We start from the raw sequence: 26,966 nt of genomic DNA on the forward strand, positions 1-26,966 counted from the left end.
GCTTAACTTTTTCCACTCAAAGCTGGTGCTCTACCACTTGAGCCACATCACCACTTCTTCCCTTTTGCTGGTTGACTAGGCATAAGGAGTCTCACAGACTTTCCTGCCCAGGGTGGCTTCAAACTGTGATCCTCAGTTCTTAGACTCCTAAGTATCTAGAATGACAAGCCTGAGCCACTGGCACCTGGCTTTCTTTTTGTTCTGAAGTTCCTTCATTTGTGTTTATTCACCTCATTAAATTTCAGACAGAAATAAGTGGAAAATAAACATTTGGTACATGGAATTGAACATGGCCTGGTCACGGCTGGTGGGCTCATAGATGCACTGTGCTATGTCAGACCCACTCATTTATGATTTCTACCCCCCATCTTCTTGACAGCAAGATCCCCTGAGACCTCACTACTCACTCTGCATCCCAAACACACATGTCCCAGCTCACAAGCAGCAATCGATCAGACCATCTAATGGGAAAGGGGTATTAAAAGAGAGAATAAAAACCCTACACAAGTTTTCTAGGTAGGTTTAGATTTTCAACTTTGACTTGAAAGATCTGTCAACTTTTGATAAAGTTGATGGTATCTATCAACAGAGACGGAGAGCCAGATTCTCATTTGGGAACCGTTCCTTCTGAAATCGTGATTGGCTAATTGCTTTGTATTATTCATTTGCTTTGCAGGCTTTGCTTGCTTGATGGGGAGCATACAACTCAGAAGTAGCCTGTTTCCAACGTCTGACAATGTGTTGTTAAAAGCCAAACTGAGGGGCTGGGAACGTGGCTTAGTGGTAGAGTGCTTGCCTAGCATGTATGAAGTCCTGGGTTTGATTCCTCAGTACCACATAGACAGAAAAAGCCAGAAGTGGTGCTGTGGCTCAAGTGGTAAGAGTGCTAGCCTTGAGTAAAAGAAGCTCAGGGACAGTGCCCAGGCCCTGAGTTCAAGCCCCAGGACTGGCAGAAGAAAAAAAAAAGCCAAATTGACCTCTCATAGCTTTCACCAATTTGGTCTTAGATCTGTTCTCTGGAGAAACACAAAATAACCTTAATCCCTCTACTAGACAGCTAATCTCTTTATGTGATCCTCTGAAAAGAAATGGTGGTGACTCAGGCTACAGTTCTATCAAGGATATAATAAACTCAATTACCTTCCCCCTCTTTCTGCTTTTAGTGGTGGAGCAGGCTTACATGAATCCACTTAGGACGTGGGGCAGGGAGCATGCTCCCCTGGCAGGCCCTGTGGCCTCAGCCTCGCTGGCAGGCTGGCCCAGGCCCTCAGAAGCACAGAGGTCCAGCCAGGGGCAGAGCAAGACAAGCGGACACCTGGATTGTCTTCTGTTACTGTAATGTGGCCGTCTGCTGGCCAGAGGTCATGCGTCACAGGCCCTCCAATTACGTACACATTACTGTCCTTATCGCCTCTCACCCTACAGTGGGATTTAGCAGAAATGGCCTCATTTCTAGGCACAAGATTTATTTATTTATTTATTTTTAGTGTCGGTGCTGGACCTTGAACTCAGGGCCTTGGGCTTTTTTTTTTTTCTCAAAGCTAGCATTCTATTACTTGAGCCATAGCTCCACTTACAGCTTTTTGGTAGTTCATTGGAGGTAATTCTCTCATGGACTTTCCTGCCTAGGCTGGCTTTGAACTGCTGATCCTCAGATCTGAGCCTCCTGAATAGCTAGGATTAGGGGCATGCGCTGTCGGCTGGCATCCCTATCTTACTAATATTCTTGTGGTCCTTTGCGTGTGAGAAATACTGATTTACACGAAGAAACTACCCAGAGTGAAAACAGATGAACCAAAAACACACCTTGCATTTGATTTTATTTAACCACAAAACACATGCACTTAACATTTAACTTGTTGAAGTTAAATTATTAAATCTATAGTATACAAGTCATATAAACAGGACTGTAAGCATTTGTTACTCAATCTTATAACTAATCACTGTGTCTATGAAAATTCTTCCAGTGTAAGGAGGGGGCAAATAGCGTTCTCTGCAGGTTACACACAGACACGCTACAGTGTCTATTGAGCAATATACAACCCAGGCGTCCTTGGGACTGGCCAAAAGAACAGGGCCTGGGGCCAGAACTGAAGAGCTTTACCCAGAGAACGTGTGCTAGTCCTACACGTAGCCGACCTAGCTTGCAGCTCAAGTCACGGCGTAAGTCACACCTGGCGAAGCGCCTCCACGCTTGCGCTCGTCCTCCCCTCTGTGTGGGAATGTGAGCAGAGCCGCGCTGTGTGGGAATGTGAGCAGAGCCGCAGCGGGATTCCAGCACACAGGTTGCGACAAGCCAGAACACTGAGCGGTAGTCTAGATACTGGAGAGTTTAATTGTGTAAAGAAAACCCTTTTGTGAGAACAACAGCTCATTTCTTTGCCAAATAGTTGCTGTGTTTCTTGTACAACTATAAAGGGCGCCTCATTCTACTTGCCATAAAGTCAGGCTACCTTAAGGAGGCAGTGCTGGTGATCTTGTTGGTTCTTGGCAAAGTGAACCCATATCATACTCAGTCGACAAAAAAGTTGAGCAACAGTGTGTGTGTGTGTGTGTGTGTGTGTGTGTGTGTGTGTCTGTGTGTCTGTGTGTGTGTGTCTGTGTGTATCTGTGTTCCAGAATATAGGCTTAAACTCAGAGTCTGGAGCACTGTCATTCACCTTTCTTGCTCAAGGCTGGTGCTCTATTACTTGAACCACACCTCCATTTCCAGCTTTTTGCTGGTTAATTTGAGATAAGTGTCTCACAAACTTTCCTGCCCAGGCTAACTTTGAAGTGTGATCCTCAGATGTCAGCCCCCTGAGTAGCTAGGATTATAGGTGGGAGCCACGGACACCCAACTGAGCAACAAGTTTGGAGGGAAAAAGAGTTTCAGTGGTAAAAATTTACTTTCCAAGGGCTAGAGGCATAGCTCAAATGGTACAGCACAAGGCCCTGAGTTTAAGCCCTAGTACCTATCCAAAACAAAACAAACTAATAAACAGTGTCCTGCGAAGGGTATTTTCTTAGGATAATTGTTCTCACATCAATGTGGCACGGGTGTCTGCTTTTCACTCCCTGCCGTGGGCTCGCTGACCTTCCTCTTCTTCCGGGGGGCTCTCAGAACTTTCCTGACTGAACATAAAATTCATCCTTTGAATCTAGGAGAAATCACCAGAGAGGCGTAATTCAGCAGGGCTCTGACATCTGCAAAGCAGGCAGTAATCCCTCCAGCTGCCTAGGGGATCCGAACCTGCTCTCCTGTGGACCATGCCACCAACGCACCCCTTCTGCCAATATCAGAGGCTGGGATTCCAAGTTTCAGGAAGCCGAGGCTCCCCTGAAGGCAGCCAGGTTCTGGGACTCTTTCTCGGGGAAAGTGAGCACATCCAACTCTTGAGGGAAGGGTTGTCAGGGTGTGGGGCCCACAAGGAGCAATGGAGGGTCAGGAGATCTAGGGCACTGATTGCTTAAGTCCTAATTTCAGTCAGCAGAGATATGCTGCCTCATCTTTTCAATCTCTGTGTGTGGGGGGGTGGGGGGGTGGGTGCGCGCGTGTGTGCATGCGCGCATGCCAGTCCTGGAGCTTGAACTCAGGGCCTGGGCACTCACTCTCCTGGGGCTGTTTTTGCTCAAGATTAATGCTCTACCACTTAAGACACAGCTCTACTTCTGGTTTTCTAGTGGTTCGTTGGAGATGAGTCTCATAGACTTTCCTGCCTGGGCTGGCTTCGAAACCATGATCCTCAGATCTCAGCCTTTTGAGTGGTTAGGATTACAGGCATGAACCACTGGCTACAATAGGTTTTAAAGACAGCCCTGTCAGAATGTCCACCAACAACTCCAGCTGCATTTTTCTTATTATTGATAAGGTTTGTTATAGAATCATGGGAATAAAGCCATAAGTATAGTTTAGAAACAAAGATCTAAAAATGGGTCTGAAGTGGTTAATTTCAACCAGAATGGATCCTTTAAGTTTTAGACAGCAGCTTTCTTATCTCAGAAACCACAAATTCTCTCTGGCTTCAGCTAAAACTAAGAGTGAAATGTAAAATAAATGGGGCTGCTTGTCACGTGACTACTTTTCTTACACAAGCAAAGCTTTGAAAAGCCTTGCTCCAAGGAGCAGAAACAGCAACGTAAATATTCAAAAGACAAAAGGCAGCCTCTTTTTCTAAAAGATGAATTGTTTTCAGTTTGGGTCTAAGAAAAAGTCCTTGGTAAGACTCAGCTTGTCCAGAACTGTTGCTCGGACATATTTCCATTTCCATCCCTCTTCTTCTAACCAGGCTGGGAAGATGCAGACGAGAACATGGCGTCCGAATTCCCAAATGACAAGTTCACTGATGCTTTGATAGTGCTGCTCTCTTTCTCTTCTAGTGTTCAAATAAAACTGAGTTTTGTTTGTGTGCCTTTTTGTCAGTTGTGGAGCTTGAACTTGGGGCCTGGGCGCTGTCCCTGGGCTTCTTTGTGCTCAAGGCCAGCACTCTACCACCTGAGTCACAGTGCCACTTCTGGCTTTTTTTTAGTAGTCTATTGGAGATAAGAGTCTTATGGGGACTTTTCTGTCCAGGCTAGCTTCAAACTGCGATCCTCAGATCTCAGCTTCCTGAGTAGCTGGGATTACAGGCATGAGCCACCAGCTCCCAGCTTAAACTTGAGGTTTATTACAAGTTGCAGAACTACAATTTTACGACAGTATAGAGTATAGAGTCACAACATTTTCAATGGAGTGTGCAACCTAAAAGCAAGCAGTAAAGTCAGGGATTATCAACAGTTTGGAGAAAGTCAGTGGGTTCAAGGACAAGCAAGTTTTTAGTCGAGGAGCACTCCTGGCATGGGCAAATCATCTCTATGAAGTATTCCAGCCAACAAATTTATGCTCATGAAGGAGCATTGAGAAACCGTTTTCGGGTGTATTGTTAAGCATGGACAGGAGAGCCAGCTAACTGCGTAACCATATTTGGACAGCGCTGGAGAGGGGCCATGCGTCTACATGACTGTCATTTCCCAGCGTTCTGACTGGTTATCTTTCTTCTTTCTCCACACTCTGTGTGATTTCATCTGCTCATACTAGTCAACTACCAGTCATATGCAAAGTCTCCAAGCTTATGTGTTCAGTCTAGATCTGCCTTCTGACTCCACATCCATGAGTATGTCTAACCATACACTAAAGCCTCCATATGGCTTTCCAAAAGCTCAAAGGCAGTGTGTCCACATTGGAATTCATCATCTTCTTCTCTTGCTCTACTCTCACTCAGCCAAAGTATCCAGGTTTAAAACCTGCTCATGCCTGTAAATCCTAGTTTACTTAGGAGGCTGAGATTGAGGGTCTAGGGCAGCCTGGGCAAAAAGTTAGCAAGGTTCTCTCTCAGCCAGTGTCTGAGCACAGTGAAGCATGCGCATAAACCAAGTTACAAGAGGAAACTGAGATTAGGAGCATCATAATTCCAAGCCAGCCTGGCCAAAGAAGCATGTGAGACCCTATCTCAACAATAACAACAACAGCAACAACCTGAATGGGTGACAAATGTCAGTCATTTCAGCAGGAAGAGGAAACAGGAGGATCACATTCCAGACCATCCTGGAGTGAACAGTGAGAACTTCTCTCAAAAAGGGCAAAAAGGGCAGGAGATGTGAGGAGAGTCATCCACATGCACGCCATCATCCTGACATCCAAAGGGTCACAAAATACTGTGGATCCTCCCTCCTAGCTCCCAGATCTATCCATTTCTCTCTACTCCTATCGCCTCTGTATTATGCAGGCCAATGACTACTATTACTGCTTCTCCAATCCATCCTCCAGTCTGCAGCATAAGGGAACTTACCTGCTGATCTGACCACACCCTTCTGCTTCTTCATTTGCCCAATACTGACTCCCATTGTCCTCAGCATAAAGTCCAGTTGCCTAAGGCCCTAGGCCATCTCTGCAGCTTTCCCTTGCTCGCTCCCTCCCTCCATCCTCCTGACTTCCCTGAACCAGCCCACACTGTGTTCCACCTACCGTCTTTCTCCACCCCCACCCTCCCCGCAGCCGACACACACTTTCTACCATAACACTTTCAGGCCTACTTGCCTTGGCTTTCCTCCACACGATAAACTCTTGAGGTAGAATAGTATTTTAGTCACCTCTATATTCTCTACTCCTAGCCTGGGCTAGATGTTCATCAGTACTGGCCTGGTAGGTGGATGCATACTTGAAACCATTTCTGGGATGAAGTCTTGGCCAGTTGTGGTTCTATTAATGTGCAGGGCAGGGAAAGGCCCTGCCTGGCAGATCCATCACTCTCTTCACACCTCCCCTCACAGTCACTTTGGTGGACCAGGTGAGGGGCTGCTAGAACCATTTCCCCATTAGGGGTGTGACCCCTTGGGCCTGACTGTGCCCAGCCTCAAGTCTTGCTTCTTTCCCAATCTGGTCCTTGACATGTTTCTCCTGCCTAAAACAGTCTTCTCCCCACAAGCCCCACTTCATTCCTATTTGTTCTTCAGGCCTAGATGAAAAACTAACTCCTCAGAGAAACTCATCCTATCTTGGAATAGCATGACATATACACAAAGACACACAGACACAGATACACACACACACACACACACACACACACACACACACACACACACACACCTCCCTCCCTACTACAGATGGCAGAAACTCAAACAAATCCTTCACCTATCTGTGGCCAATCGTATCTAACAGTAGACAGATAGGGAGACAGTGGAGAAGACCCCCCCAATTCAGAATGGCTCTTCCCCCACAGTGGGAGGAAGGAATACCACACAAGAAGAATGAAAATAGATTAGATGCCCTTGGCTCATGCCTGTAATCCTAGCTACTCAGCAGATTGAGACCTGAGGATTATGGTTCAAAGCCAGCCCAGGCAGGAAAGTCTGTGAGACTCTTATCTCCAATTAAACACCAAAAGAAGACAGTAGTAGAGCGGTGGCTCAAGTGGTAAAGTACCAGCCTTGTGTGACAGAACTAAGGGACAGTGCCCAGGCCCTGAGTTCAAGTCCCAGGACCAGCACACACACACACACACTAAAAAGAATGTAAATAGACCTTGCTGGGTTTTCCCACCCAGTCTGTTCATATTGGATGTGCCGTGGAGTTCAGACAGCAGCCAGGTAACTGACCGCACGGGGCCCCTGGCCAGCCACAGCATGGAAGCTGTGTGCCTCTGCCTGAATCTCACTCTACGCATCTCCTCAGCTGTGTTGCTACAACATCTTTTCTAATGACCAGCCAAACACAGCACGTGCGCACAGCCAGCCTTCTGTGAGCTCCTTGAGAACACGATCCAAACCTGAGGAGGGGGTTGTGAGAACCAGCCGGTCGGCCTTCCACCCAGGAGCACCCTGTCAGGTAGAGCGTGTCAGGACTGAGCTGGGCTGGAGGGCACTGGCTGATGTCCACCGCTGTGGCGGGCTGCTTGCCGGCTGGTGGCGAGAATCCCGTCACCTTTTGAGGTCACAGAAGAGTTCAGTGCTGACTGCGGTGAGTCCTACACAGCGCCTGTCCCAGTGATGTATAATCCCCAGGCATGCCCTCTACAAAGATCCAGAACATTCTGGCTGCAGTCACATTTGCACCTAGGAAGTGCTGTGAATGGAACAAGGGCCCAGTAATACATTTTGTGTGTGAGCCTGTCCTGGGTCTTAAACTCAGGGCTTGGGCACTGTCCCTTAGTTTTATTACACAAGGTTGGTGTTCTACCACTTGAGCTACACCTCCACTTCTGGATTTGGGGTGGTTAATTGGAGATAAGAGTCTCACAGACTTTCCCACCCAGGCTGGCTTTGAACCATGATCTTCAGATCTCAGGCTCCTGAATAGCTAGAATTATAAGCATGGACCACTGATACCTGGCTCAATAATTTTTTTTTTTTTTTTGGTGAATAAATGAATCTTCAAAGAACACTGCAGTGGAGAAGTGGAGAAATTGTAGAAATGTAAAGGATGATGAAGGGTCTGCTTATAGTAATAGTGAAGTGATAGCCTGGGGGGGGGGCAGGGGAAATAGACTGAAGTTAATATCTGTCCAGTGAAGGTTCTAGAAGATAGAGTCTTATGGCAGTTGGTTATGAGGGTGGAACAGAGGTGGATAAGTCAATAACATCTTCTAGTTGCTAGTTTGGCTACTGCATAGAGAGAGGTGCCGATCTTTCGGGTAGAGTGTTCTGGAACTTGAACCTGCTGAGTGTAGAGTATCTGCAAAACTCCCACAGGGACACACAAACTGGGTGGCTGCTGGTGGAAGTCTGAAGCTCAAGAGAAAGGTCTGGGTTGGACATGTAAATCCGAGAGTCATCTGCATATGGATAATTAATGTACTGGGTGTGGAAGCATTTTCTTATTGAGAGATCAGAGCGTGAGAAGGGAAAGGGGCCAAGACACAGACTGAAGGAATGCCAACATCTAGAGATTAGCTGGTGGAGCAGCCAACAAGATGGGGGGGGAGGGGCAGGGGAGAAGAGAGTATGGAGTAAACAGGAGCTGGAGGTCAGGAGTGTCAAGTGTTTCTGAGATGGCAGGAGCAATGAGGACCGGTGTATGGGCCCACTGAGTCAGCCACACGGAGGAGGGGGAGCACTGGATGGAGAGACTTAAAGGCATCATGATGTCAACTGAAGCTTGTATAAGATAGCAAAGAAATCCAGGCAAATATGCTTATGTTTTACCAAAGTCTACAGAGAGTAAGCAAACCAGCTTGCAAACTTGGAGATGGTTTTCAAGAATGAGCAGAGGTTGGAGGCTGGCTTAGTTGGTAATGCAGTAGCCAATGAGCAAAAGCAACAGGTACTAAGTTTGAGTCTTAATCTCAGACCAAAATAGAAAGATGAGAGAGAGACAGAGACAGAGACAGAGAGGAAAAGGAAAGAAAAGAAAACAAAAGAAAAGAAAAGAGAAAAAAAAAGAACAAGCAGCCATTCCTAAGACTAGGGGCAGGCATGGAGGCACAGACATTATTCTAGGCTGAAAATTCAGCATGGCTTACAGGCCTTTCTCATGAAGAGTCAGCGAAGATGTATGGAACAGTGAGAAATGCCCCTGTATTAGATATTAGGTAGGCTCTCAGGGGTAGCTCTTCACCTATCCCAATACCTCTGTTACAATGTAAATAAATTCTCCTGGGATTATTACTCAATCTGGTATTAGTGTAAATTCACTTATCAGAGGATCTCCACTGGCAGCCAGCTGGAAGCCTGGCTTGTCAGGCTTTGAAAAGGCAGCAGCTATTTCCTTATAGAAGAGCAGTTAGGGCCACACAGGACCTGCTTTGCATGGCCAGGGAGGCCTAGTGGCCAAGCCAAGGGGCGGAGGGGCCACCCCGGGCCAGGAAATAGCGTGACTACTGAAGTGGCTACCATGACAGAGCAGTGAGGTTTATTCACTCCAAAATTAACTGTTTAGGTCACATGTTGGCAGAAATATTTCTTCACCAATCACACATTTGTAATCCGTCTAGTCTAAGTCTAGCATCTTTGGAGTTTGTCCTTTACAGGTCAAGCAATTCTGGGGTTTGGAAGGTCTGGGCTCCTGAGGAAGTTATAGCACGAATACTAGTTTAGATTTCTCTCCCTTGTACTTATTTGCACAAATAAGGGTAGACAGGGAGGAAAAAATAAGCACTGTTTATACAAATGCAGTTATGCTAGCACAGTGCAGCATGAATGCCAAGTATAAAAAGGCTCCGGTTCTGGGGCTTTGTCATCCCTGCACATGTAGGGAAATGTCCTGTGTCTCCTGGGACTGACTCTGCTCATTTATTAAGGTTTTTATTTTCTGTAGCTAATAACCAATGTTGTTCTGAATTCTGACTATATTCAGGAGATAAATATATAGCTTTCATAAAATCCTAACTAGATGTTGACATGTATCTTCCAAAGTGATTGTACCAATTTTCCCTCTGTGTTCTCTGTCTTTGAAAGTCTTCTATTTCATTCATTACTCATTCACTCATTCCACAAATGCATTTTGAGTACCTTCTCTAGCTGAGCACTGAAGATACAAAGCTTTAGGCAAAAGCTCAAAGACCCTATCCAGGGCTGGGAAGGTGGCTCAGTGGTAGAGCGCTTGCCTTGCATGCCAGAGGCCCTGGGTTCGATTCCTCAGCACCACATAAGCAAAAAGAAAAAAGCTTGAGCTGTGGCTCAAGTGGTAGAGCGCTAGCCTTGAGCTGAAGAGCTGAGGGACAGCGCCCAGGCCCAGAGTTCAGGCCCCATGACCGGACCCACCCCCCGCCCCCAAAAAAAGACCCTATCCAAAGAATAGCAAGTTAAAAAAAAAAAAAAGCTAGGGGAAGTGCAAAGGCCTTGAGTTCCAACTAAAGTACTGCACAAAATAAGATTCTGAATTGGAGATGAGATACCCAAAAGAAAGATGTTTCCCAGGGTGTCCACTGGGCCTTGAGGTAAGGAAAGATGAAGTTGAGTGAAGAGTACATCTTGAAAAAAGCATTTATTTGGGGCAAAAGAATGGATTGGTTTTTGAACTCGGGGAAAGGTAAAGAGGATGCTTCTCAATGCACCATAAGATTATACCTGGACAAATTCATTATTAAGTTGAAGATGTGTTCAATACACCTAACTCCTTGAGCATCGTAGCTTAGCAACACGGCCCACTTCAGAACACCATGGACAGCATGGCCGCGGGGAGCTGCAGCTCACGGCACGGCCTGGCATCACATGAAAGCCCCCTACAGCATATTTCTAGCCCAGGAAAGACAGAAAGCCAAACTTCAAAGCACAGTTTCTCCTGCTATGCACACCATCATAAAGTCAAAAATTCTAAGCCAAGCCATCGTAAGAATCAACTAAGTGGATGTGAAGGGTAAACAAAGGAGGAGGCTGCAATGCTTGGTAAGAAATGTACGCATTATCCTGCCCATGTAATTGTAACTCCTCTATACAGTATGTTCACAAATAAAATAAAATTAAATTTAAAAAAATGAAACTTTGCTAAATCATTAATGATTATATATGTTAACTATATTATATATATGTCATATATATGATATATGATATATAATCATAATAAAGCCTAGAAAATTAACGTTAAAAAAAAAAGAATCAACTAAGTAAATCTTAAACTGTACAGACAGAAAGTTGAACAACTTATTTTCCAGCCTTCTATGTTATAGAGTTTAGATCATCCTCTTAGAAAAGGAAATAAATGGAGGGACAAAGGGTGAGCAAATGAAGCAGCAGCCCTCACTAGATACTACGTTGAAAATAAAGTATGCAGCCAGGCGCTGGTGGCTCACGCCTGTAATCCTAGCTACTCAGGAGGCTGAGATCTGAGGATCACGGTTCAAAGCCAGCCCGGGCAGGAGAGACCGTGAGACTCCTATCTCCAATAAACCACCAGAAAACCGGAAGTGGCACTGTAGCTCAAGTGGTAGAGCGCTCGCTTTGAGCTGAAGAGCTGAGGGACAGCGCCCAGGCCCAGAGTTCAAGCCCCACGACCGACAAAAAAAAAAAAAAAAAAAAAGAAAAGAAAGTATGCACTTTGCGGGTGGGGATGGGAGTGAAAACCTGGGAAAGAGTGAGGGGAGGGGTGACACTGTCCAAAAAGAAATACATTCAGTACTTGGCTTATGTAATTGTAACTCCTATGTAGATTAGCGTTATAAAAATATACTACAGATTTTATTTTACTTATTTTGTTTGTTTATTTATTTATTTTGTCAATTATGGGGCCTGAGCTCTGGGCCTGGGCGCTGTCCCTCAGCTCTTCAGCTCAAGGCTAGAGCCCTACCACTTGAGCCACAGCGCAATTTCTGGCTTTTTTTCTGCTTATGTCGTGCTCAGGAATCGAACCTAGGTCCTCATGCAAGCACTGTACCACTGAGCCAACTTCCCAGTCCCCTAGAGATTTATAACATGTTTAAGATATATTATCTTCAAATTAAAATGCTTAAGATATATTACCATTTTTGCTCTTCCTTTTTACAAACACTTGAAAGTGTTCGATATGCTATCAAGACATGAGTATCACAGACACGGTGTCACTGAACTCCACCCCCTATTATCTGGTGAGATGGGGGAGCAGGATTTTATTGCTTCTTTACAGGATTGGAAAAAAGCAGGTCAGAAGTGAAGCAGGTTCACACACTGAGTAAGTGAAAGTCTGGCACGTTTTCAGCTTCTGTGTGCTCCTTCAGCGCAACACAGATAGAGAACTAGGAGCAGCCAGGGGTTGACTTTTAGGTAAGGCTTACTGGGGCCTCAAGGTAAACTAAATTCATTATTCTTCCTTTGCACCCATTTTTTCCCTCACAAGACTCTTTACTTTCTTCTCATCATCATTCCCAGGCATCACTAGTGGCTGACCTACGGTCTTATCGTGATCGCACGGAGAGCGCCTGGCCCAAGGCCGCGCACATGCAGGCCACTCAGTGACTAAGCTTTGTTATCCCACAGCCACAGGAATCCCCACTCCATCCAAAGTGATCCTCATGGTGGGCTGAAACCTAGGTCCCCAAGAGATGTCCATGCCCTATGCCTCAGAACATGTGAATGGTGCCTGATACAGGGAAAAAAAAAGGAGTGAGAAAGGATTTGTGGATGAGATGAAGGATTTTCCAATAAAGAGTTTATGAATTACCCAGGTAAGCCCTAAATGGAATCGTGTATATCCTTACCAGAAGGAAGCATGACAACATTTGAACACAGAAGAGAAGACAAAGTAAGCATAGAGACAGAGGCTAGAGTGATAAGGCCACAAGCCAAGGAATGCTAGCAGCTACTAAAAGCTCAAAGAGGCCAAGTTCTCAGCTGTATTAGCCATACTCTGGGTATTCACCAGCCTCATGTGGTGAGTAGCTATCTAGAAGACATTATAGATATAGAACATTTTCAGTATCCAATACGTTGTGTTGGACAGAGCTGCTTGAAAGAGGCAGTTTGGGTCAAGTACAGAATTTTTTTCTAGGGACCAGGATAGTAACAGGAATATAGATTCTGCATGTAATGTTTCTTCAAGACACAAAGATCTATTGTTGTAAAAATAAATATTAATCCCAATATTAATTTATAAAAGTAATATAAACCTAATCAAAATTCTAACAATATCCCTGTTAAAACTTAAGCTGATTCTAATAGTCTGATGGAAAAATACTGAAGAAGAAGAGTAACAAGGAAATGGTTGTTTGTCTGGATATCAGAACATCCCATAGAGCCAGGTACATTACAACAACAGCATGGGAGTAGATGTATTGAATAGAAAGAATAGAATAGAATAATAGAAAGAATAGAGAGTCTAGAATTAAACCCTTACATTCTGGTTAAATGATTTTCAACAATGAGGAAACAAATGGTGTTGAGAAACCAGGTATCATATGCGTGCAAAAGAATGAAGTTAGACCTTTATTCAAATTATATATTAAAAAGATTAGTTCAAAACCAGGTCAAAGACTAAACTTCAAAGCTCCAACTCTAAAGTTCTTAAATTAAAATGCAGAAAAAAATTTAACCTACGATTGGCAAGGATTTCTTAGATATAACTCAAAACAAAACAAAACAAAAAAAAACAACCAACCCAGTTACACTGCACTTGATGAAAATGAACAACTCTTGTACCTCAAAGGACGCTACGAAAAGATAGCCCAGATGAAAGAAAATACTTGCAAATCATGTATCAAATGACTAACAGCCAGGATGTATAGAGAACGCGTACAACTCAACAACAAAACAATCCAATTCAGGGGCTGGGAAGATGGCTCAGTGGTAGAGTGCTTGCCTTGCATGCATGAGGCCCTGGGTTCGATTCCCCAGCACCACATAAGCAAAAAGAAAAAAAGCCGGAAGTGGTGCTGTGGCTCAAGTGGTAGAGCGCTAGCCTTGAGCTGAAGAGCTGAGGGACAGTGCCCAGGCCCAGAGTTCAGGCCCCACGACCAGACCCCCCCCCCAAAAAACCCCAAAAAACAAAAAAAAAACCCAATCCAATTCAAAATGGCTAAAGACTTGAAAAGACATTTCTCCAAATATATACAAATAGCCAATAAATATGAAAACATACTCAATACCATTAATCATCACAAGGCCATTTTTGTTGTTGGTGGTGGTGGTCATGGGGCTAGAAGCCTGGGCACTGTCTCTGAGCTCTTTTGCTCAAGGCTAGCACTCTATACTTGAGCTAAAATACCACTTCTGGCTTTCTAGTGATTAAATGGAGATAAGAATGTCACAGACTTTCCTGCCTCGGCTGGCTTTGAACTGCGATCCTCAGATCTCAGCCTCCTCAGTAGCTAGGATTATAGGCGTGAGCCACCAGCACCTGCTATAAGGCCACTATTTTTTTTTAAGAACAAAGAAAAAGAACAAATATTGGAACTGATATGGAACAACGGGAATGTGAAGGTGCTTTATGCCACTGAATCATAGACTTAAAAAATGGTTTAAAAAAAGTCAGGTGCTAGTGGCTCACTCTTGAAATCCTAGTTACTCAGGAAGGTGAGATCTAATGATTGTGATCTGAAGCCAGCCTGGGCAAGAAAGTCTGTGACACTCTTATCTCCAATAAACTACTCAGAAAAAGCCAGAAGTGGTGCTGTGGCTCAAGTAGCAGGCGCTCAGGGACAGCACTCAGGCCCTGAGTTCAAGCTCAGGATTGGAGGGGAAAAAAAAAGGTTAAAAAGAGCCGGGTACCAGTGACTCACATGTGTAAATGTGTAATCCCAGCTGCTCATGATACTGAGCTCTAGAGGATCACAGTTTGAAGCCAACCTAAGCAGAAAAGGTTACTAGATTCTATCTCCAAAATAATTAGCAAAAAAAACAGGGCTGGATTTGAAGCTGCTTGTAGCTTGCCATTGGTGGCAAGGCTTGTCAGTGTTAAATCAACTTGTTTGCTTTTTAAGTTTGAAATGCCTTATAAAGTCTAATTTTAGAATAGATGAATGCAGATGTGTTCTAGATAGTGTATTTTACAAAATGTTCTTGTCTGTAGATTGTCCATTGTTTTTGAGTTATGCCTAACAAATGTGACAAAACTTTTATTGTCTTACCATAAAGCTTTGATGATCAACAGAGGGAAAGCAGAAAAATGCAAAAAAATGCAAAAAGTGCAAAATAAAGCAACCTACTTTAAATTAAAAAAAAAAAAAAAGCAGGGTTGGAGATGTGGCTCAAGTAGTGAGCCATAAGCTTAACAAGTATAAAGCATTCAGTTCAAACTCTAGCATTGGGGGGAAAAATTAAAGCACTATAGAGGCTTAAGGCAGGAACAGCATGAGTTTGAGGCCAACCTGGCCAAAATAAAGCTAAATTGTTATATTTTGCAGGGGTTGGAGGCATGACTCAGTTGGTAGAGCATCAGCCAATGAGCAAAAGCATCAAGTATTGAGTTCAAGTCCTGATCTCAAATGTAAAAAAAGAAAGGCATGGTACTAAGATTAAACTGAAGTTTCAGCATTTGGGAAGCTGAGGCTGAAGGACTGTGAATTTGAGGCAAGATTTGTGCTACACAGTACGTTTGAGACCAGCCTGGCCTAGAGGGTAAGTTCCTGTCTATAAATAAATAAATAAACATTTAAAGCTAAAAGTAGTCCATGACTTAAAAAATAATGAGATCACAAAGGAAAACAGTAACAGTACTGGCATTATAAAAGGAAAGTAGGGTATATGGCTCATTGATAGAGTGTTTACCTAGCATGCATGAAGCCCTGGGTTCGATTCTTCAGTACCACATAAACAGAAAAAGCTGTGGTTCAAGCAATAGTGCTATCCGTGAGCAAATAAGCTCAGGGACAGTGCCCAGACCCTGAGCTCAAGCCCCAGGAGTGGCACAAAAAATAAAACAAGTAGCCAGGTGCAGGTGGCTGAGATCTGAGGATCGTGGTTCGAAGCCAACCTGGGCAGAAAAGTCCATGAGACTCTTGTCTCCATTTAACTACTAGATAGCTGGAAGTAGATTTGTGGCTCAAAGCAGTAGAGCATTAGCCATGAGCAAAAAAGCTCAGAGACAGCTCAGACCCTGAGTTCAAGATCCACAACCAACAACAAAACAGGAAAGCTTATTTCTTGTGCTTGTTACCTTATAACAAGGTCTATATTCTAGAAAAGTTCTTCCCTGTGTGTAGTCATGTTCAAGGACATTCCCCAAAGCAAGGTTCCTCTGGAAGAGCGAAAACAGTTCATATGAACTATCCATAGCAGAAATCAGAAACAAACCAGGGCACTTTAGCTTGAAGGAATACCAGGCTGGGTTTAAAAAAAATGAGCTTTATCTAAATATATTATAAGGAAAAATATCCAAGACATACGCTAAGTGAAAAGAGAAAGTTGCAGAAAAAGGTAGTATTATCTCACTTATGCTTTTAAGATATCACAAGTCAAATATGTGTGTTTATATGCATGATTGCTAATTCATTCAACAGAACTGAGATGCAAGACATACATAATTTTAGATTTCAGCCATATTTTTTAAGTAAAAAGGAACAAATCAAGCTCTCTTCGGTAGCACATATACTAACATTGGAACGATACAGAGAAGTTAGCCTGGCCCTGTGCAAGGGTGACATACAAATTTGTGAAGCATTCCGTATTTTTATATACATTTTTCTAATTTGGGGAGGGGAAGGAAAACAACAAAATGCGGAAACAAGTATACAGGTTGACCCATTGTGACAATGAGATGTACAAGACACTAGGATGAAAATGAACTTTACAACTTCAGGGGGGGAGGGGGAGGGAGGAGTTGGGGAGGGAAGGGATGGTAGGAAAAACAAAGGGGGTAACAACGCTCAATAGGAAATGTACTCATTACCTTATTCATGTAACTGTAACCCCTCTGGGCGGTATCTTTACAATAAAAACATTTAAAAAAAGAAATAGATTCAATTTTAATTGTAACTCTGTAAGACCCTGAGTTCAGACTGGATTGGCAAAATAGAAATTATACAGGAAGTTTACATGTCTTTATTAAGACTTTCACCATCCAGTGTATCTTTATAATTATAGGACATCCACTTAAAACCAAGTACATTTTATATGCTCAGTGGGCATATGTGGCTAGTGGCTGCCCTATTGCCTGGTACATTGCGTGTATGCACACGAGTGTGTGTGTGTGTGTGTGTGTGTGTGTGTGTGTGTGTGTGTGTGTGTGTATGTGTGTGTGTGTGTGTGTACCACTCCTGGGGCTTGAACTCAGGGCCCAGGCACTTGTCTCTGAGCTTTTGTGCTAGGTTAGCAGCTTTATAACTGGAGCCACAGCTCCAGCTCCACTTCTAGCTTTTATTTTTCTTTTTTTTTTTTTTGTCGGTCGTGGGGCTTGAACTCTGGGCCTGGGCGCTGTCCCTCATCTCTTCAGCTCAAGGTGAGTGCTCTACCACTTGAGCTACAGCACCACTTCCGGTTTTCTGGTGGTTTATTGGAGATAGGAGTCTCATGGTCTTTCTTGCCCGGGCTGGCTTTGAATTGCGATCCTCATATCTCAGCCTCCTGAGTAGCTAGGATTACAGGCGTGAGCCACCAGCGCCCCGCTGCTTTTATTTTTCTTTTGCTGGTAATTGGAGATAAGAGTCTCACAGACTTTCCTGGCTGGGCTGGCTTTGAACCACAATTCTCAGATCTCAGCCTCCTGAGTAGCTAGGATTACAGGAGTGAGCCATAGGCACCTGGATCTCATTGGTATTTTAAAAATTATCTATGAAGATAGATGTCTTCATGTGTAGCTTGTATTATTAAAGTTAAATTTTACATACAACATTGCAGTGTCTGTGAGCCTAGCTCAGTGTGTCTTGAGTTCAATCTCCAACAACAAAATGAAATGAAAGACGACATTCCATACCAAATGTTTTTATTGCTTCATATGTTTGTGACCAACACATATATTACTTTCAAATCTTTGTTTTCCTGTATTTCAATTATTATGAAACTTTATATTTGCAAGCTTAAAAGAGCTAATTTTATCTGGACACAGTGGCTCATACCTATAATCCACACAGAGATGATTAGGAAAAGCAGAGATTGGGAAATCATGGATCAAGACCAGCCCAGGAGTAAAAGTTCAAAAGACTCCATCTCAACCAGTGGCCAGGTGTGGTAGAAAGCGCCTGTCATTGCTTATGAGGCAGGAGAGCAGGAGCAGGGGCCAGGGTGGCCTGGGCAGAAGGTGAGACCCGACATTGAAAATAGACAAGGCAAAAAGAGGCTGGAAGGTGTGACTCAGAGGATAAAGCACCTGTCTAGCGTAAGCACGAGGCCTTGAGCTCAGCTCCTGATACCACCAAAAGAAACCCACAAGAACATTTTTATTAAAACCTTAAAGTCTAGTTGAGTTACTTTTTAAAGTGATAAGTTAATAACATCCCAGGATCTCAAAAAAATTGCTCTTTAAAAAAAAGTGAGTTGTAGTTACTTCCCTTGTTTCAAGGGGCTGAGTAATTAAATTTGAATTTTGTGGTCGCTAAATGGACACATAAAGCTCATAAGCCCACTCAAGCAACACACTTAAGGAGTTATAAAATGAAGACTCGTTTCTTGGTTGGCTGGGCATGAATGGCAGTCATCTACAGGCAATGACATGACAGTGTTATTAGACGTACTGAACTTGGTGCAAGTCTGCTGATTCTTCAAAACAGAGATGACTCGATAATAGAACTGTAAATGCTGTACTGTGCATGCCAGCCTTGCTATGTAGGCTACTGGCTTGTATGTAAGTCTCTCCAGAGAGCTCTAGCAGGTGCTGAAGGAAGCGACTTGTAACCGCAAGTACAGAAATCACTCCTGGGTACCAAAGACGTTGGCCTGGGAGAGATGTCTACTGATGGACGTCAAACCTCTGCTCATCACTGCTGCCTCTGGCTGGCAGGAAGAGGAAGAGAAGCCGTCAACTGAGAACCCGCATGCCCCCTCCTGGGATTCAAGGTGCCTCCACTGGCAGTGGAGACAGAGTTGTGAGACAAGCTGACCGAGGAATCCTACTGTCACTTTATGTAGCTCTACAGAGGAAAGGAAAACCAAAAGCCTTCATATACAAGTCACTGGATGTTAGAGCAAGGTTGAATTTTAAAGAGGGGTAGAGCCCTAATGGAAACTTTCATGTGATTTTTCTAATAAACAAGAAAATGATGAATTTTCAAAGTTTTTGGGTTTTTGTCAGTCGTGGGGCTTGAACTCTGGGCCTAGGCACTGTCCCTGAGCTCTTCAGCTCAAGGCACACACTATACCACTTGAGCCACAGCACCACTTCCAGTTTTCTGGTTGTTACTGGAGATAGGAGTCTCACAGCCTTTCCTGCCTAGGCTGGGTTTGAACTGCAATCCTCAGATCTCAGCCTCCTGAGTAGCTAGGATTACAGGTGTGAGCCACCAGATCAACATTTTTGTTTTGTTTTTTACACTCAAATCCTTTCCTATAATTAACAGAGTTTTCTGTTATCCACTTAATTGGAATCTCCCTTCTGGCTTTTGTTTTCTTGATCTATTTCAATAGCTAATACACTCACATAGTAATGTAAAGATAGATAGCGAGACTGTCACGTCAGAGTTCCCCAACTCCCCGTGAGGAGTTCACCACTGTGACTTGTACCTCCTTGCAAAAAGCCATCTATTCTGACTTCAACTTGAAATCAACTGCACCACCAAAAGTTACCCAGTAAAATTCATGCTATCACTCTCTTCAGGTTGTTTTATTAAGCAGAACAGTCCCGACCTCAGTAAGAATAGCGAGGAAGAGAGGGCAGGGTCTGCAGGGACACTCTTGACCTTGGCTGTAGATAACTGTATTGCCTCAGGTTCCTTCATCAGAGACCCATGCTTCCCACTAGACTAGAGGGAAGGAAGGAAAACACAAGTAGAAGGGTAAAGGAGGGAGGCTAGGAAAGCAGAAGAGCCAAGCTCCCAGGCCAAGTGCTGAGGTGCTGAGGGGAAGCACACTGCAGGCCCAGACTCCAACCAATACTAGCGCTGAGGGACAGGAAGGGCAATGGCTGGGGGAATGAAGTGGGGAGTGACTGAGAAACGTCCTGATCCAGGGCTGGCTGAGCCTATCTGATGAGCCCCTCCATGGGCCACTTCTAGCTCAGGACAACACGGGGCAGTGTGCCGAAGTTCAGGCCAAAAGGAGTTCCTTGGAAACCAACATGGAAGGAAAAGAAACCTAAGAACCTTGTACACACACTAAAAGTTGGAATAATAATAAAAGCCTGACTGCTGCTACAAGTCAGAGAGAGAGAGAGAGAGAGAGAGAGAGAGAGAGAGAGAGAGAGAGAGAGAATGAGCATTTTCAAAAGCTGTACTGATTTAAATTAGTGAATAGACATTGTTGCAGTGCAGGAGAGACCCGGTCCATTCCATCTGTGCTTTAGGAATCCCTGGAGTTGTGCAGTGCACAGTCACCACAGCGGTGCGCGGCAACCCAGCCACGACAAGCATCAGGATTGATTGCTGCTGTCTGCACGTCTGGAAGTCAAACCCCAGATCCTACAAATAGAAGGCAAGTACTCTACTACTGAATTAATATCTTCAGCCTCAAACATCAGATTGTGTGTGTGTGTGTGTGTGTGTGTGTGTGTGTGTGTGTGTGTGTGTGTGTGTGTGTGTGTGTGTGCATGCACTCCTACTGGGACTTGAACTCAGGGCCTGGGCTCTGTCCCTGAGCTCTTTTGCTCAAGGTTAGCGCTGTACCACTTTAAGCCACAGTGCCACTCTGGTAGTCAATTGGAGATAACGATCTCCCAGACTTTCTTTCCTGCCTGGGCCAGCTTTGAACTTTGATCCTCAGATCTCCGATTTTTTAAAGTAAGCTATGATTACAGGTGTGCACCACCAATGGCCTACATATATCAGATTTTTGGCTAACTAAATTCTCCCACTGCTCAGTTTTTACTTGAAATACAAAGCATTCCATTTGACTCTTATTTCTAATGTAAGGAAAACCAAACGTGTGGAGTGTTACAAATATATATATATATATATATATATATATATATATATATATATATTTTAAAACCTAAGGTGATTGGGTTTATACCACAGCACAGCTACACTACAGAATACAGCTAGACTATAGACCTAAAGTATGACATACTATACATATTTTCCAACCAATAAAGATTTTCCGTGAGACGGAGGGCTGCTAAGTTTCAAAGTAAACACTATTTATTTAGACACACAGAGCCATTTCAAATCTAGCTGAGCCTGAGAGCACAGTGGAACAGTATCATAGAATTGGATGATTAAAAACTGAAAGTTTCTGCCTGACTTTAGAAGAGCCTTTCTGATTTTCCCCCAGAACCTCTCATTTCACTTGCCATGATCTAATTCAAAGTGGAGGCATCTACTGCCAAGTGAGAAAACACCATGGAAAAATGAAGTGAGAAACTGATTTTTGTGAGTGTTTAAAATCATGTCACTACAGTTCACAATTCCTGGTTCGAATAATCCTAAGAGGAAGTGCCCCACCAGTGAAATCAAGAAATATTTGTCATCCTTAGATATGACTGTGGTTCGTTCCCTTCCCCATGCTTTGTATTAATTACATGAAAACCAAACTTCAGAGGCTTTTTTCCCCCTTTCTGGGTATTGAGCTAATTCCTGGTGCCTTTTATAATTTACTCATATTTTCCCCTTTTGTGGAAATATTTACCCTGGGGATTTCCCCTAAAGGAATAAAACCTAATCAAGAGAGTTCTTTTTTGTTGGATATTGCCGCTCAGGCCATATTTCTGTGAGTGATTCTTTGTTTCTTGCCCTACCCCAGGGGAACCCCCTCCCTGCCCCTTCCCCCCCCCCCCCACCAACCAGGACTTAAAAGTAACAGGTTTACATGGAGTGTTCATATGTTGGCAAGGATCTGACACACAGTTTAGAATCTGTTAATCCTTTGATGTAAATGGTACATACCATGACTTTGTGACAAAATGAAGCATGTCCTGAGCTGGCATGGTCATTTTTCCAAAATCAAAGTTATTTGGGATAGGAGAAATGTAAAGGCTCTTGGGGTTATAAGTGAAATTACATATCCAGTCACCAAGACTTTCACTTCAAATTTCAGCTACAAACTTCTAGTCTTCCCATGAATGCAATCCTCCAGCTAAAACCCTCCCACACACACTGAAAACTGTAGAGTGAACAGAAGCTAAGAGACACTGAAGGCTGAGATGCCTTATCCTCTCCAATCCCACCCACAAAGCAAGGACTAAGCTTTAAAGAAGCCCTGGTCTGGCTTTCCTCGTGGTATAGTGCCTAGACAAAGAAGCGGGGGCCTGCTTCCATCACTGACTTGCAAGTTTCCATCATAGTTAAGAAAAAAAAAGGGAAGGGGGGGGATCATGTTCACCATGCAGCAAACAGGAATGCTTTGACGATTCATGACATAATGTCTGTAAGGAGGCTGGAACTCCTTGGCAAAAAGACACCACATAAATATAAATTTATAATATTTAGGCTTAGTCCACAAGGTGAGACCTGGTTTCTTTGGCAGTTGGGTAGAATGCTGCTCAGATGCCCACAGAGGAGCCTTGTGAGTCTCTTCGGAGTGGATGGCACAAGGAATCTGACCACCGGGTTAGAGAACTCACACATACAGATTTCCTTCCACGAGACCATGCAGCTGCAGAGCTGGGATGCGCTCATGCAGCTGCAGAGCTGGATGCGCCCGAGAAGCCAGCATTGCACTGTCACCGCATGTAGGGCTTCTTTGAAGGCAGTAGAGTGTGAGTCGGTTTTCACTTAGAAATAAAATCATTATCCTACCTTGGTTTAAAAGAAAGGTTAAATGTGTGATTCAGACAAGGAAAATTTTGAGTAAGTAAAAGAATGAGAAAGCTTTCTCGGAGGGGTTGGTTTCTAGGTGGAAGGGATGTGGAGGCAAACCTGGGGATCTTTGACGCAGCCATGTTTCAGGGTCTGGCAGTTTTCTCTGTGGGCCTGAGCCCTCTTCATTGCTGCACTCTGAAAAGGTTATCAGGCCATCACACAGAGACTTCAGTTCTAAAGTGTCAAGGGACACTTAACTGAACATAGATAGCGCCTTGCAAAATCTTGCGGTATAACTGAATGACAAGTAATGTTATTATGACGAAATATTTGCCATTCTCAGTCTAAAAAGATAAGTTGCATCTTGACCCAAAGACCTCAGGCATGAGAAAGAGCCCTCTGCTAAGGGTAAGGTTCATAAACGTATCATTAATTGCAAGCTTTCGATAAGATTCTGAAACTCTGGCTGTCATACCAAAAGCACTAGAACCGGAGGTGGGAAGTGTGAAGGAATCTTCCTTTTTTGCTTGGTAGTTTCTATATTTATTCAGGCTGGCTGGTTTGTTGTTGTTGTTTTTCTTTAGGTCATTATCTACTGATCACGTGGTCACACCCACTCTCAATTCAAAAAGCACTTTCTAACTGAAATGCCGACCTTAGCTCTTCTTCAGCTCTCCCAGGCCTGGGGAATGACTTGGCCCCAAAGCCAGCGTTAGGCGTGCCACAGCAAGGCAGCTGTGTACTTGGGGGTAGTGAGCCTGCATGGGGAAGGGCGTCAGTGTGGAAGGCTCACTGGCAGGGGCACTGCAGGTAGAGGACCCATTGCTGGGGTCACCGCCTGCAGAAGAGGCGCAATGTAGGTACAGAATTCGTTCTGGAGGTGTTTGGGGAAGGAAGGTGGCTACATTCTAGGGAGTAGGTCAGATAAGGGAGTATGTTAAGGATAACAGGAGCCAGCTTTCTCATTGATGGAGAAATTACAAATATGGAATGAGAGAAAACCCAAATGATCTTTGTAGTATTAAGCTAGAAATGGCAGTGTAGGTGTAAACTCACAGACGTCCCTATAGACATGAATCTAGTAGAAGTGTGTGTGTGTGTGTGTGTGTGTGTGTGTGTGTGTGAATACTTATATTCTCTTTTTTCTTATGTCAGTTCTGGGGCTTGAACTTGGGGAATGCGCATTGCCCCTTAGCTTTTCCACTCAAGGTTGCACCACTTGAACTACAGCACTACTTCCGACTTTATGGTGATTTCTTGGAGATCTGAGTCTTACAAACATTCCTGCTAGATTTATGGGCATAAGCTATCCATACCTGGCTAGAACGTGTACCTTGGCTACCAAAGGAAGCCCAGTCCTGTTATCCCAGCACTTAGGGTGAGGTGTTTGAGGCCCACCTGGCCTATGTAGCAAGACTTTACTGCCAGAAAGTAAAGAAGTGCTCAGAGAATTGGGGGATATAGGAAAAGATGCAGGAGTCTTCTGATGGAATTCCCATCAGCAACATGTTAGGGGATGTGAAAAACAAAATATTGCTAGTAGTAGATAAAGTAGGGACTCATCAACTCATACTGATATAGATGAATAAATGGAAAAGTTGAGAAGAATCAGGGTAATTTACAGCTCCAAAGTATTTCCCTATAGACAACTTATTAGTGACAAAAAGAAAAAGAGAAGTGTCACAGTGGAAAAGTCTGGCAGATACACCTTAATCGATGACAGAGGAAATATCACCAGTAGAGGGGCAAATGAGCACCACATGCCACTGAAGAGAGGAAGGGGGACCCAGAGCCACTTGTGAGGGATTTGAAGACATCTACCCTGAGTCTAAGCAGGAAAGAGCTGAATTCAGATGGGCATCTTCCATGCAACAAGCTCATTGCCGGCAGACATGTCAAGGTCATGAAGGTCAAGGGAAGACTGAGGATGGGGTCACAAGCCCAAAGAGACTCAAGGAATTGACCAGTTCGGGCCTGGATCCTTTGGCCATAAAGGACTTTGTTAGGATAAATGAACGCATCTGAGAGGAACTTCAAAGTTAAATGTACTAATTTATTCAAGTTGATTTCCAGTTTGATGATAGTCATGTGACTCTGTTCCTGGGAACTGTAGATTATCTTACTTCTCTGTACACTTCTCTCAGTAAAAGTAAATGTATATGAAAAGATTGATTTTAGGGAAAAAAAGACTTTTCTTTCCTGTTAGTATTATATATATTTTATTGATGAATATTGTGGGGAAAAGGGTGACACTCTCTAACCTGTTTACCTGACCCTCCTGAGAGGTGTCCATGTGTAAGGAGGTATCAGTAGGCTTAGGTTGTTCTTGAAACAGAAAGCAGGCCAGAGAAGCTGAGGTGAGAAAATGGAAAGGATGTGGAAGGATGTAAGGTCAGAGCCTGGGGCTGGAGCAGATCAGGAACGGCCTTAAAAAACATGGACAGGGAGATGACGCAAACAGTCACTTCTTTAAAAGAGGCCTCTGAGCTGGGTGCCAAGAACTCACATCTACAGTCATAGCTACATAGGAGGTGTTGGAGGCACCCAGCTGAAGCCACGAGATTCCATCTCTAAAACAATCAGCAAAAAGCAGGACTGGAGGCATGGCTCCAGTGGTAGATGACTGCATTCTTTGCATCAGGTGGTAGGAGTGGAGAGGAAGAGGAAGACTAGTGCAGAGGTGCTGTGTGCTTGGTAGCCAGGAGCTCAAGAACTCAGAGTGTATGCATTCAAAAACACACATTGGTTTTTGAGACATGATCTCTCAGATTCACAATCCTCCTGCCTCAGCCTCCCCTCCGTACATGAAGCTCACGCCCCTTGTGGGTGGGATGTGAGGAGTGAAGAGGGAGAAACAGCAAGGCTGGCTCCTAGGGTTTGAGGTGGAATAACTGGACACACGATGGCGTCATTTACTGGCTAGTGGAGTGGGGGGGATTCAAGTGCACTGGAGGGAATAGAAGGCAAGGAGATGGACACAGGCACACAGGCGAACACTGGAACATGGCTCACGTGGCAGGTTCAAACCCCAGAACAGGCAAAAAAGAACAAGAAAAGACCTAGAGAGTTCTCTTGTAAAAGGGTTAGAATTTGGATCACTGCAAAGAAAAGCATTTGAAACAAGAGTATTTATTTGTTAAGGTAAAGGGCAGCAATGAACTTGACTTGCTCTCATGGCAGTGAGAAAACCAAGTAAATTCAAGCAAGGGGAACGTGTTGGGTAACAGCGAGACACGAGACAGCTAAGGTGGAGCCAGATCATGAGCAGCCTGAAAGCCAGGTAGAAGTGTTCAGACTTGACTTAGTAGGAAATAGGAGTCAGAAGGCATTTCTGATTAGGGAAGTGATATGATGAAAGTTATATTTAAAGCAGATTGCATGGCAGCGGTATGCAGGGTAGAGGAGGCTGTGGGAGAGCCTGGAGGCAATGGCAGGGATTCAAATGGGAAAGGATGGAGGCCTGGACTGGCAGTCCAGGTGCTGGCAGAAAGGGCATACTAGAAAGGGAAGGCCTGGGGAATGCTGATACCTGCCTAAATAAGGAGAATGATTTCAAGGTTCTGAATAAAAGACATTGAGATGAAGGTGAAGCTGGGCAGAGCAACTGGTACGGATGTGGAAGAGGAAGGCAATGGAGAGGGGCTAAATTGTGCAACTGATGGACCTGACCCCCAGACTTCAAAGAGGAAGTGGCATTATACTGTAGGACAAGAGTGTACAAGTAGACGTTTGAGTCAGGGCTGAAGATTGGACATTTGGAAATCCACTGTCGACATGTGATGCGGGAAGCGCTGGAATGGATGGACCAGCCCAAGCAAAACACAGAAGGCTGACAGAGCAGGTGCTCAAAACCTTGGAGCTGTGGGGGGATGGCCCACGCAGAGGTAGGATGAGAAATGAAATCCAAGGAGAAAAACTGAAGGCTGGCCAGAGAGATGGAGAGAAAGCCAGAACATATGTCAGAGAAGTAATAAGAAATGTTTTCAAAGGATTATATAGTCAACATTATAAAATAGATCCAGAAGAATGAAACAGAAATAAAGACTATAAGGCCTTTTAAGAGGAAGCCACTGTTTACTAGGAAGAGAGTAAATGGGAAGGCAAAGGTGGGGGAAGAGGCCAGTTTTCTGCAAGGAAGAAAGATGAAGATTGGAGGTTAAGAGAAAGCATCCTGTGAGACGTTTGGAAAGGCAAGGCAAGCAGTCACTGGAGGGCTGGGTCAAGATCTCTTGAAGGGTTTTTTTTTTCTACCTAAGGTTTAGATTTGCCTCATTCAAATGTTCC

At 44.1% G+C, this 26,966-nt stretch overlaps 1 protein-coding gene and 1 non-coding gene across 3 annotated transcripts in view; one reads left to right on the forward strand and one right to left on the reverse strand.

The window, feature by feature from the left end:
- Positions 1-1,836: 1,836 nt before the first annotated feature.
- The window catches only part of Hormad2 (HORMA domain containing 2), an 82,125-nt gene continuing 56,995 nt past the window's right edge, over positions 1,837-26,966 (reverse strand). For both annotated transcript variants that reach the window (XM_069994793.1, XM_069994794.1), the window contains exon 11: positions 1,837-3,140. In XM_069994793.1, coding sequence (XP_069850894.1) covers positions 3,051-3,140 — 90 coding nt within the window. In that variant the 3' untranslated portion in view covers positions 1,837-3,050. The remainder of the gene's footprint in view (positions 3,141-26,966) is intronic.
- Positions 16,428-16,530, forward strand: LOC138808529 (U6 spliceosomal RNA). The gene has a single exon (XR_011366481.1). It is a non-coding gene; the product is annotated as a U6 spliceosomal RNA (small nuclear RNA).

The sequence above is a fragment of the Dipodomys merriami genome, unplaced genomic scaffold (genome assembly GCF_024711535.1).
Source record: "Dipodomys merriami isolate MVZ:Mamm:240054 unplaced genomic scaffold, mDipMer1.0.p SCAF_45, whole genome shotgun sequence".
Classification (NCBI taxonomy): Eukaryota; Metazoa; Chordata; class Mammalia; order Rodentia; family Heteromyidae; genus Dipodomys; species Dipodomys merriami.